This window comes from Juglans regia, chromosome 16, assembly GCF_001411555.2.
Source record: "Juglans regia cultivar Chandler chromosome 16, Walnut 2.0, whole genome shotgun sequence".
Lineage (NCBI taxonomy): Eukaryota > Viridiplantae > Streptophyta > Magnoliopsida > Fagales > Juglandaceae > Juglans > Juglans regia.
Genome location: NC_049916.1, coordinates 22,177,723 through 22,190,531, shown reverse-complemented (window position 1 = coordinate 22,190,531; position 12,809 = coordinate 22,177,723). Strand labels below are relative to the sequence as shown.

The 12,809-nt window shown below is 33.3% G+C and overlaps 2 protein-coding genes across 3 annotated transcripts; one reads left to right on the top strand and one right to left on the bottom strand.

The window, feature by feature from the left end:
• Window positions 1–4,827: 4,827 nt before the first annotated feature.
• Window positions 4,828–7,857, top strand: LOC108980543. Of its 2 annotated transcripts, none has more exons than XM_018951487.2 (2): window positions 4,828–5,660; window positions 7,385–7,857. In XM_018951487.2, exons 1-2 carry the CDS (start codon window positions 5,258–5,260, stop codon window positions 7,399–7,401), a joined length of 420 nt encoding a protein of 139 aa, XP_018807032.2. In that variant the 5' UTR covers window positions 4,828–5,257; the 3' UTR covers window positions 7,402–7,857. The 2 variants fall into 2 exon arrangements, with proteins under 2 accessions (XP_018807032.2, XP_018807031.2); XM_018951486.2 differs by having other exon boundaries at window positions 4,829–5,660; window positions 7,319–7,857.
• A 530-nt stretch (window positions 7,858–8,387) lies between these two features.
• Window positions 8,388–12,548, bottom strand: LOC108980540. The gene is made up of 3 exons (XM_018951483.2): window positions 12,241–12,548; window positions 9,507–9,768; window positions 8,388–8,911 (listed from the first exon to the last, which is right to left on the bottom strand). The coding sequence occupies exons 1-3, from the start codon at window positions 12,445–12,447 to the stop codon at window positions 8,652–8,654; spliced, it is 729 nt and encodes a 242-aa protein (XP_018807028.1). The 5' UTR covers window positions 12,448–12,548; the 3' UTR covers window positions 8,388–8,651.
• Window positions 12,549–12,809: the final 261 nt, after the last annotated feature.

Sequence of the window (12,809 nt, the reverse complement as noted above, 5' to 3'; positions counted from 1 at the left end):
TGATTCTTACAACGTACATTAATCCAACTACTACAGAACGTTATACAAAATAACTGACAAGTACTAATTATTAATTACTAGGAACTTCTCTCTGGACATCTCCAAAATCTAGCATAACGTATTGTTTATGTCCAAGAAACAAAAGTTAATTAGTTGTTAAACCTCTTTACTACTTATGTATTCTTAACTTTAAAATAAATAAATGTTTTTTCTATCCCACAAAATTAAACTCATTATAAACAGATGTAGCTAAATATAGTACATTAGATTATAAAATAAATATATCGTATCATATCATGAAACCATATCAGTTTTTTTTATTGATTTTGTGAGATTTTTAGCACTTCTATTTTGGATAAGAAGCTCTCCAACTTCAATGCTTCATGGACGGGCAAGAACTTCCATAAATTAACCAACTTTCCCTACTCAAACTCTGAATTCTTAATTCCGGGCTCTAAAAATCTATACAACATTAATATAATGCATGTTATTATTCATATTAGATTTTATTAATATTCTTAATTACACAAGTTGATGTCACATTTTCAGTAATTTTATATATTAATTATGTAAACGAATAATCACTTTATGATTTCAATAAATACGATTAGGAGATGACAAAATATATAATAGTTTTTTTCTTTTTTTTAAAAAGCACGGTATCTAGTTGGCCTGTCCTTTCGATTAATAAGACTAACTGAGATGCAGGTTGGTGCATGGCCATTTTAAAGTTTCAGAGACAAGCCACGTTAGGAGATTCAAGTAGTGATCAGATCATTTAGGGTACGTTTGGGTAGTGAGAAGTGTTAAGAAATGTTGAGAATGTTTGTGAATAGTTACGAGTAAAGATTAGAGTGAGTTTGTGAGTCCCATTGAAAGTATTTAATTTGAGTTGTTTAGATGTGTGAAGTATGTTGAGTTGTTGACTTTTGAGTAGGTAGTTAAAAAATGTATGGGTCCCATAAATATTATAGTGATTTTATTTTTAATAATAAATATTATAATGATTTTATTATAGTGATTTTTTAATATTAATAAATATTATAGTGATTTTATTTTACTTTATATATAATAATGATAAATATTATAATGATTTTATTTTTAATTTATATATAATAGTGATAAATATTATAATGATTTTATTTATATATATATAATAGTGATAAATATTATAGTAATGTTATTTTTTATTTATTATATAGTTTTATTTTTAATTTATATATAATAGTGATAAATATTATAGTATTTTATTTTTTATTTATATATAATAGTGATTTTATTTTTTATTTATATATAATAGTGATTTTATTTTTTATTTATATATTATAGTGATTTTATTTTTTATTTATATATTATAGTGATTTTATTTTTATTTATATATTATAATGATTTTATTTTTTATTTATATTTAATAGTGATAAATATTATAGTGATTTTATTTTTTATTTATATATTATAGTGATTTTATATATTATAGTGATTTTATTTTTTATTTATATATAATAGTGATAAATATTTTTTATTTATATATTATAGTGATTTTATTTTTTATTTATATATTATAGTGATTTTATTTTTTATTTATATATTATTTTATTTATATATTATAGATTTTATTTTTTATTTATATATTATAATGATTTTATTTTTTATTTATATATAATAGTGATAAATATTTTTTATTTATATATTATAGTGATTTTATTTTTTATTTATATATTATAGTGATTTTATTTTATTTATATTTAATAGTGATAAATATTATAGTGATTTTATTTTTTATTTATATATTATAGCGATTTTATTTTTTATTTATATATAATAGTGATAAATATTTTTTATTTATATATTATAGTGATTTTTATTTATTTATATATTATAATGATTTTTTTATATTTAATAGTGATAAATATTATAGTGATTTTATTTTTTATTTATATATTATAGTGATTTTATTTTTTATTTATATATTATAGCGATTTTATTTTTTATTTATATATAATAGTGATAAATATTTTTTATTTATATATTATAGTGATTTATTTTTTATTTATATATTATAGCGATTTTATTTTTTATTTATATATTATAATGATTTTATTTTTTATTTATATATTATAGTGATTTTATTTTTTATTTATATATTATAGCGATTTTATTTTTTATTTATATATAATGGTGATAAATATTTTTTATTTATATATTATAGTGATTTATTTTTTATTTATATATTATAATGATTTTATTTTTTATTTATATATTATAGTGATTTTATTTTTTATTTATATATAATAGTGATAAATATTTTTTATTTATATATAATAGTGATAAGTATTATAGAATGTTTGTGAATAGTTATGAGTAGAGATTGAAATGAGTTTGTTGGTTCCATTGAGAGTATTTTAAGTTGTTTGGTATGTGAAATATTTTCAAAAGTATAGAATACTTGAAAAATATTGAGGATACTTGGTTATCCAAACACAGCCTTAAAGTCAAGACAATATATGTGGCGCACTCATTTATAATAAATTATTATTAAAATAATAATTTTTTTTTTTATAAAAATTTCATATTTACTTATTTTCTCTAAAAGAAATATACAACATTTGCACAATCTATAATGTATAACTAACTATAAATACCATTCCAACTCCACTACATACAGTTGTGAATGGGAGTCAATGTGCAATCATCTGACGCAAACGTCATGTTAGTGTTAATGAGAAATTATTAAAAAAAAAAAAAAAGCAACAAAAAGGTTGGAGAAGAAGCACGATTAGTTGCAATTCCAGCAAAAAAACCCGATTCTAGTTCTCCCAAATCCAGACTTTCTCCCATTTGGTTCACAAACACTTTCTTTCAGTTCTAATTCGCTTATTTATATAATCTACAGATCTCTCCCAGTTTGCAAACCCAATTTCAATTCTCCCAAACCCACTTCGCAACTTTATCTTTCAATTTACAAATACCTCGACCAATTTGCAAACCCATACACTTCCTTCCAATTTCAGTTTCAGAGGCAACAAACACATTCAGGATTTCCATTTGTGGATAGCAATAGCAATTGCTAACAAAACCAAGAAAACAACTCATGACGATCCAAAAACTCCAGTAAGTCGTCGAAGAAATCAGAAGCCACAACTTGAAAACACATAATTAAGAACTAGAAGAAAGATGGAGAAGCAAAACAGACTGCAATTGATTCATTTGGAGTCTAATTCACCATCATTTCAAATGGCTCAATCCTGAATCAACTTTAAGGTTTCACCTCCAAAAGTTAGAGAACAGGGAAAATAAAATAACCATTACTTAACAAATGGGGTATCCCCCAAGAATAAACCATGGGTTAAAAAGGTTGTTCTATTCTGCGATTCTTTTGAGGCGTTTGGTTTGTGATACTGATACACTTTCTTCTTGTCTATAGTTCCATTATTCTTTTTCCTCCTTGGTGTGGTGTGAGTTTGTTCAATCCAGTTTGATGTTCTTATACAAGTTCGCAAAAAGAGTTACCAAGATCTCAATAAGTCGTGGATTCTCATTCTAAAAAAAAAAAAAAAGTGAGATAATCGGAGCTTAGAGTTCACATTGATCAAGATGCAGAGGAAGAGAGAGAGGTTGAAGAAGAAGTGGGGAGGGGGGATATACGGGGAGAGGTAGGCCCACAATTGCACCATGATTGCATAGAATGAGTGTATTTAGCTTTTTTCATACAATTTATCACTACACAGTGGTAAGTCATCTCGATTTGTGCTTATGTTACTCGTGCCCAATAGAATCTTGTCGTCTAATCATTAAATGAATTATTAATATTATTATCATGTTAGGTCGTCGGTTAAATCGAGTTATTCATGGACTTCTACATTATTTTTATATCAATTATTAAACAAAAAAACTTATTTAGAATACATTATTATCAGATAATATAATTTTACAAGATTTTATGATTAATATGCATCCCCCCTCTCCTCCTTTATTTTGTTTTAATGCTCGGTGTGGGCAAGCATTTGGGCTTTTATCCCCAATCAATCGGATAGCCCACAGATGTCAGGGCCCTACAGTTGGACGGAGGTATTTGTCATAACCCCAAAAGCCAATCGATAATTATTAAATAAATCATTAGCTACTGATAAAATTATTGGGAAAATTAATATTCTTTTTAATCGTATTATTTTTTTTTTTATATAAATCGAATTGAATTTTGAATGGAAGGAATTTTGCTCAAATGGTTGATGAATGAAAAAAAATGGTAAATGTATCATATTTTAAATAATTAATTAATTAATGATGATAAAATTTAAGATAAAAAAAATATTACTTACAAAAACTGTCTCTAACCTTTGCACAATGCAATCTAATTTTACACTCTGCATTTTAAATTCCAAAAATATATATTATTCACCCATATCTAAATATCAAATAATTTATTTATTTTTAATTATTTGATGAGGAAGGAGTGATTCAACAGAACTATAAATAATATATTTTTTTTTAAATTATTATTTTTTATATGTTCAGATTAGGCTATCCTAAGCTCAATAATACTCTGGCCGAAAAGTCATACAGCCAAAGAATTACAAAACTATCCCGTATCGGATGATCATCCAAGGCTTCTCCACGCGCTTAATCGGGAGACATGAGGATGTCAAAGACTCAAAAACAAATTCGTTGACGATAAGGTTCCGCGTCAGCTGGTCTTTGCCTAATCGCCACCACCTTCAGTGTTCAGACCCACTCCAAGAATGGATCGTGTTCTACACGCGCACAGATTACGCACGCCGCACGGGCGGCAGGCTTTATCTTATCTATAGTCCACACAAAAGATGGAGCTCCCCAGCCAAATCGGCACACGCACTCGAACCCTCATATATATTAAATTTTCTCTCTATCCAAACGGAAAAAGAAAAGCCTGAGAAAAAAGAGAGAGGGAAAAGCGTCCGGAAAATCGCAGAGCTGTCTCCGCGATCGGAATACCACCGCCCGCGTCTCTTTCCTTCTCTCTACGTCTTCTAGACTTCGTGGGAAGAATTTCCTGGGAAACAAACAAATCTGCCTGTAACAACTCTCCACATGCAATTACGTGAAAGCCTCACCTATCAACAGAACCGCTGTAGATAAAGTTTCCGAGCCTATCCACTTGCCTCGTTTTCCTCCAGTTTCTTTTTTTAATAAAGGATCCATCATCCTTTTAGAATTTATCGTCATTTGGTTTTGGTTTCTAAGATTTTGACGAAAAATCAAATTTTCCGGAAAAAGGAAAATGACGAGAAGGCAGCATCAAGACGAGCAATCTAGAATTTTCTACGAGCTCTCCGCTCTGGTCCTCAACATCCTCAGATCCCCGCCGTCGCCGATCCCTTTCTCCGACAGCTCTCCGCCGCAGGCTTTGACGACGTCACCGTCGTCTTCTTCCTCCTCCAGGCGGCCCTCTCCTGCGGCTCAGATCTCGCCGGCGGGTTTCGCTTCCCTGATGCTTGGGATTTCACTGGCCCTGATGCTATGTGGATCGGTCACTTTCTTTATCGGGTTTATATTGATGCCGTGGATTCTCGGGCTGGTCATGGTGTTCTACGTGGCTGGAATCGTATCGACCCTCTCGATGTTGGGTCGCTCCCTTCTCTGTTATGCCACGGCGCCACCCACGCCGCGAAAGGACATTCCTGGTAAGAAATATTCTCAATTTCATGGCTATTTATGTATTGGTTTTGTCTTAAAGTATTGTTTGTTTGTCTGTGTGAACGAGTTCGTTGCCTTTGTATCTTGCTAATGATGCCAAGGAATTGGTTTGATCTTTCATATTCTACTCTGCGTTGGAGATTCCGTTAGGCGCGTTTTGTTTGTTTCTTAGAAGCACACGAGAAAGAGTAATAAGTTGCTTAAATTACTTTCCATTTAATTTAGGCTTTCTGTGTAGTGCTGGATTCATGTTTTATTCACGTCGTGTTAGGCTGGTGGGATTTAGGAGCCTAATTATGCGAATAGGAGCGATTAGTTGAATACCGTATGCGGTCAATTGTTTGTGAATGGTGGTTGCAAGCATACAGTCCTATTGGGTTTCATGGCTTAAGAGGCACCATTAACACCGGGCATGGACAAGTTTCAGGAAGTCTTCTTTGTCCTCCCCCACCTCTCAGTTCATCCTGCTTGTTCGTTGTCAAGCTCTAATCTTTTAACTTCTTTCGGCTGCTTCTCCTATGGCTTTGTTCTTTTATCTGGAATTCGAATTCCAAGGGTCCTTACACTTTCTTTTTTATTCATAATATGATTTCATTTCTATGCCAAAACAGAAAAATGAAAAATCACGTGGACTGAGGGTTGTGGTGGAGAAGCAAAGTCTATGTATGCTTGGGTTTGAGAAGGCCCATCATTAGGTCTTATTTTGCCTCTTATTTCCTACCTGCCTTCCTCCTCCCTTATGCATAGGTCAAAAAGTTGTCATAGTTGTCAATAGTCCCATCTTGATCCACCACAAACTAGATGTTTGCTGCTAGCTTGCTATGTGCATATCTTATCAAGCAACTACTGCGTAGTATTTTCTTCTTGGATACGGAAGTGCTGTGATTTTTTGTAAGAGCAAAACAGGGGTGAAGAAAAAACAAAAGAATGGAAGAAATTGATTGGAGATTGCTTCAGGGTTTAGATTGGTTGCAAAGAATCTTTAATAACTCATTTTGTCAGAGATGTGTGATACTTGATGTTAGTAGTTAACAAGTATGAAGGTTGGATTATCTTTTTAGTTCTCATTTTCAATTTCTTTGATACTTGTAGCTGTTGCAATATAAGTATTCATGTTTTGTTAGGCAGTTTGATTATGTTATTTTGGCTCCCCATACAAATGATCAGCACATGACAGTCTTCATTATTCATTCTAATACCAAAAGGCTATAATCACCTGCCCCCCTTCCCTTAACATATATATGAATATGTTTAAAAAAAATTATAAATGAAACTGCATTGTCCAAAAGCTATGGGATTGAGGATCTCCAAGGGAGATTTTTCTATTTTACAACCTCAAATGACCAATGAGACACTATCCAAGAGAGTTTCCTGGTATTATAAGTGCTGCTCAGGAATGCTATGCTCGGTATTCAGTGAGTACTTGGGATACATCAGAATGAATTGTTGTTAGACATTGCTTTACGCATGATTGTCTTAATGGGTAAAAAGAGTACATTGCTTTTCTCCAAATAAGCTTGTTAATCAGATATAAATTCTGGATCTCATTCAAATATAAACGTAGCCAATCTTGAAGAGCTTTAACACGTGGCTTGATGAATAAGTAGTCATTTACTCAAAAATTTTGTGTACTATTTGACTGCAGTGGCCACAATGCCATTTCGGAAGATTTCTGATATTTTTTGCCCACTATGGCTTCCAATTGCTGCAGCTTGGAAACTTTTGTGAAGGGAAAAAGGTGGTTCTGAGAGAGAATTGAATTATTAGGGGAGGATCCGAGGAGAGTCAACGTTCCTGTGGATATTGCTTCTTCTAGCAACACATCGGGACAATTACACTACATAGAGCCTCTTCAAGTATTGATGCAGGAATTGTGAATAATTTGTTTATTAACATGTTACTGGATGTGGGGATAATAGTAGATATGGTGAATTGTTAAAGGTTTGCTTTAGCTACTGCCTACTCATTTCCAAGTTGGGAGAAGAAGTCAGAGCTATTCCCAGTTTGGTTCTCATATTCTCTTTCATTTTACCAAAGTTTATGTAGATTTTCTTCTCTTTTTTCGTGGATATATATAAAAATTTTAGCTGTTAGGAATCATATTGTTCACTCACCACAAGTTTGGTTGTGTTTTTTGGTGGAATATTTTGGAAATAAGAATATAACGAAAATCTCCAACAAGTATATATATGATCATAGAAAGGAATCACGGCCGAGTTATTTTCATGTCCAGAGGATTTTTCTTTTTCCTTGTTATTATTGGTAGCTAATAATCTCGATTATGGCATACTACCAAATAGCATTAATTTTTCTTCTGGAAATAGGTAAGAGATGAACACTCCCCATTCTGACAATGGTCCACAAATTGTGTTTTCTAAGTCTCTTTTCCTTTTTTCTTTTTTTTTTTCCCTAAATTCTGGAAAAGGTGATTCTTTATTTTTATTTTTTTAAATGTTTTTACCTTGTTGATCATCATCTACTAGGGCCATTTACCAAATTGCATATTTTTACATTGCGATTATCTTAATCTAATTGTCATGTTGCTTTGTCACACGGAACAATTAATTAGTAGTTTAGTCGAAGAAGCAAATGCCAACGAAGTGCGAGGTGTCTTTATACAAATGGACAAAGGATATCACTCTCTTCTTTTCCTCTTTTTCGGCCTTCGGGTCTCCTTATAGGATTTAAAAGGACCAAAAGTCAAAATATAGAACTTAAACAGTACAACTTTGATGAATTCATTTAACTAGTAACTGCCGACAAAACACAATGAAAAAAGACATCCCCAGAAGAAATTTAAGGTATTTCTATTCAAAAAAATAAAACTTAAGACAGCAGCAGAAAGATTAACAAACGGTAGATTACAACATAATATTGCTTTCGAGTACTCAAAAATCAACTTGGGGGGCACAGATAAATGTAAAAGGAGAGCTGGGTACGTATTGATCATTAATTCATTATTAATTTGCAGGTCATCCTCATGTGTAGATGTGGACACCAATGGCGATGAGAAAGATTGTTATGAGGCCAAAGAAGATGATGGTGTGAACAAAGATGGAAAACCCACTTGTATGCATGTTCCCAAACTCCACTATTCTGCCCTTCCCGGGCAGCTGGAACAACAGCCCCGGGCTTAACAGCACGAACAGCACCACTGCGATCACCACGGGACCCCAATCCGCCATTTTCTCTTTATTTCTGAATATATGCAGTTCTCTTTCTTTCTCTCTGATCAGTACTCAGGAAAAAGAATGATCAGTACTCGTTCACGAAATATCAATGATTTGGCAAAGAAGAAAGGAATAAATTAAAGAAAGAGGGAGAGTTTTGAGTATATATCACTAAAGAAGATTTGATCTTCTGCCTACACCTTGACAAGGCCGTCGGTGTCTTCATGTAGAAGCCAAAGCCGTGGCAACATGCACGTGTCTGCATGTGACTCGAGCTCTTTAAATGGCTCTTATCATTTTCCTAATGACGACAAATTTCTTTTTCTTTTTTTTTGCGATAAAAAATTAATTAATTAATAAAAAATCTATTTTTATTTTTTATTAACACGGATGATACTTTCTGAATTCTTCTATAAATACAACTCAATCTCTACGCACCAGCCTACATGGCATAAATTTTTTTTATTTTTTAATATGAAACGTGCGTTTTGTTTGCATGGATCCCCAAGATTTCATGTGCACAATTTACCACTGACCACATAACAAAAAATTAGTGTTATAGAACTACAAAAATAAAATAGGTGGCGACGAAAGAGTAGAATCCAAAATGGATGGTGGAAGCCATGACACACGTAAGAGAGGGCAAGAGAGGTATACACAAACCTGAGAGGAGAGGGGACTCGGGCTGGCCATTGGGGAGCAGGGGGTGCCGGTGGATGGCTGGTAGCCTCGAGGAGGTGGTGCGGCAGCCACTGGCAGCAGATCTGGGCCATGCAACAGCATAGAACCCGTGTAAGGAGGGGGCTCGATTTGGTGAGGAGGAGAGGGAGTGAGGTGTGCAGGAAGGTAGATTGGAGGTGGGGGTGGTCCAGCAAGGTGGTGGTAGTGGTGGTCTGCTACGGTGGGAGGCTGCGGCGCTACTGGGCTGAAGATGAAAGCAGATCGGGTGAGGGAGGGGTTGTTTCAGGATGGAGGGAGGAGGTCGACGACGTGGGGGCTGGGGGAGGTTGGCACCAATGAGGGGAGGCTGATGCCGGTGATTGTGTGGCTGCACTACGGCGGCGTCGCTGTGGCTAAAGGAGAAGAGAATAGGGGGTTTTGGTTGAGAGAGAGAGAGAGAGAGAGGCTGGGTTTATATCTAAGATTTTAAATTTTTTGTCACCAACCAATTTTGTCACTAATGAATACATATGTTACTGTAAAAAAATATTATTTACAAATTTTTTTTGATGATCTTAATTTTGTGAAAAAAAAAAAGAATTTTGTCCAATATAATTATTTGCAAAGATAATTTTCTAACGACGTGAATTTTTATTTAGTAGCAAAACGTAATTATTTGCTACCATATAGTATTCACAGGAACCATTAATTTTTTGTTACCAACTAATTCCGTCACTAATGAATGCATATGTCATCGTAAAAAAATAATATTTGTAAATTTTTTGTAATAATCTTAATTGGTGGTAAAAAACCTTTAATTTTCACAGATTGTAACTCGTGGCAAATAGAAAATAGTCTAATATAATTATTTACGACGAGATTTTTCTGACGACGTGAATTTGGTGGCAAATTATAATTATTTGCAACCAAATTGTATTCAAGGGAATTGTAAATTTTTTGTCACCAACTAATTTCGTCACTAATAAATACATATGTCGCCGTAAAAAATTATTATCTATAAATTTTTTCTGATGAGCTTAATTTTGTACGAAAAAATCTTTAATTTTCACAGATTGTAAATCGTGACAAATAATATGGTCCAATATAATTATTTGCGGCAAGAATTTTCCGACGATGTGATTTCGGTAGTAAAACGTAATTATTTACAACCAAATAATATTCGCGGGAAAAATTTCTACCCAAAATCCATTATTTATTGTAGTGCGCATTATATTGAGTCACTCTCCAAATATCTTTTTTAATTTGATTCACAATCAATAAAACTTTATTTATACCAATAATTAATATCTTTTTAATTAAAGCAAATTCATGATGATGTAGCATGTCCATTTTGTGGGCATCTAATTTGTTTAAATTGCCAAGCAAAGCAAGGCCACGATCGAATCGATTAGATCTAATCCATTCATAAAGTAAAGCCAATCGGAAATGGACAAGGCACAATGTACCATGCATATTGCAGTGTCACGGCCCACCCAGATCGATGTGCTGATGAAAAAGCCAATTAAGCAATGAAGTTAACTGCATGCAGCAGCTGCTCGATCTAGCTAGCTCTTACTATGGAAATGCAGGGTCATTACGGAAACGATCGAGACGACGCCAGGCCTTTTTTTAATATGTAATTAGAAATGAAATCCTCCTTCAAACAATTCTCCTGATCATCAGTAATCGGTCTTCATGGAAGCAAGATATATAGTAATTTCCATGCTATATTTGAGCAATATTATATATTTTCAACTGCAAGTACCGTTAGAATCGAAGCAGACAACTGCCCTTTGTTGCAAGCAAATATTTAGCGCTGCTACGCTCGCCGAAAATTAGTATCAAATAGTGTAATTTTTTTTTTTTCACATATTTTTTAATCATTTTAAATAGAGAAATGATACTTACAGTCGTTAGTGTACAAGTATCGTACAGCCATTTTAAAAAAAGTGAATAAATATAGGACCCACATGAAAAGAAATTAATTTTTTAATAGTAGACTCTACTCTTTTTCAAAACGACTGCACGGCACTTGTGCATTTCACGACTGTATGTAATATTACTCTTTTAAATATTTAAAAATAATAATAAAATTTATAAAATTATTATAAAATATTTTTTTAACCGTTAAGTAAAAATAAAAATAAAAATAAAATAAAAACACAATTCGATAGAAAATTTTTGTGAAAGTAGTGTTTGTCATATTTTTTTACTTTCACAATATATATCCTCTGACCAAAGTACATAAACTGTCAGAATATCCTTTGACCAAAGGAAATCAATTGCCACGGTGTAAATGTCCCAATTCCCAGCATATTTTGTCTAGTTGGAGTGGGACAATTCCCCATGCATTTGAGTTTTGGAAGTCCGGATCACTTTGATCTCTTGCTCTTCAGCTAGCAAAACGATTTGCGTAGCTAGGCAGAAGATGCTAATTAGCTGACATTATTTAAGAAACATTAATAGTATTGGGATTTGCACCTTAATTATACTTCATAAGCAACATTTAAGAATAAATCATATTACAGAAAACAGGTAGATATTGCATATGAGGGATCGAGGACTCAAATCATGTAGAACATGGAAATCATGCAGGAGCCCAATCTCAATAATATTAATCGGAAACTTATAAAACAAACACGTAGCTAGAACACTGAGATATTCGTGTAACAAGTGAAGAAAAGCATGCATGCATGCACCCATTTTCTTTTGGGTTTGGGGGTGGATGAAGTAATTAACCAAGGTACAAGTGAACCTTGACGGCCAGCAAAAAGACGCAAATGAGAGCAAAGTAGAGGAGCGAATGCACCAGTATGGATGCACCGCCGGTCTGAAAGTTGCCAAACTCCACATACCGACGGTGCCCAGGCACCTGGAAAAGCAGGCCCGGAGTTAACAGCACAAACAGCACCACAGCCACAAACACTGGACCCCAGTCCGACATCCTTGATTATTAGCCTTGGGGAAGTGGAAAATATGATGTAGGAGGGAGCTGTACTATTGGCGTACGTTAAAGAGACAACGAGAGAATTGGAGAGTTGGGGAGGTGTTTTTACGGTATTTAAGGAAGGGGGAAAGAGTAGAGAGCAAGGAATTAAAACTTTGGTGGGAAGAAAAGTACGTAGATAAAGAAGAGAGTACTACTACTGTCACTGTGGGGGCGGAGGCTTAGGGGAGTTGGTCACTTGGATCCGATCCACTGATCGATCCTGCCGTCCCACTTGTGAGCTTCTATGTGCACGTGACAACTCGGAATAACGTGTTAGTAAGGGATTTGAATTGGTACGTCATGAGTTTGCCTTCTCA

Coding starts and splice junctions, on each gene's coding strand:
- LOC108980543 (XM_018951486.2), top strand. CDS start 5,258: ATGACGAGAAGGCAGCATCAAGACGAGCAATCTAGAATTTTCTACGAG. Junction 5,661..7,318: donor GCCGCGAAAGGACATTCCTG/GTAAGAAATATT, acceptor ATTTGACTGCAG/TGGCCACAATGCCATTTCGG.
- LOC108980540 (XM_018951483.2), bottom strand. CDS start 12,447: ATGTCGGACTGGGGTCCAGTGTTTGTGGCTGTGGTGCTGTTTGTGCTG. Junction 9,769..12,240: donor AGGTTCACTTGTACCTTGGT/TAATTACTTCAT, acceptor TTTCATCTTCAG/CCCAGTAGCGCCGCAGCCTC. Junction 8,912..9,506: donor CGAGTCCCCTCTCCTCTCAG/GTTTGTGTATAC, acceptor CTTTTTCCTGAG/TACTGATCAGAGAGAAAGAA.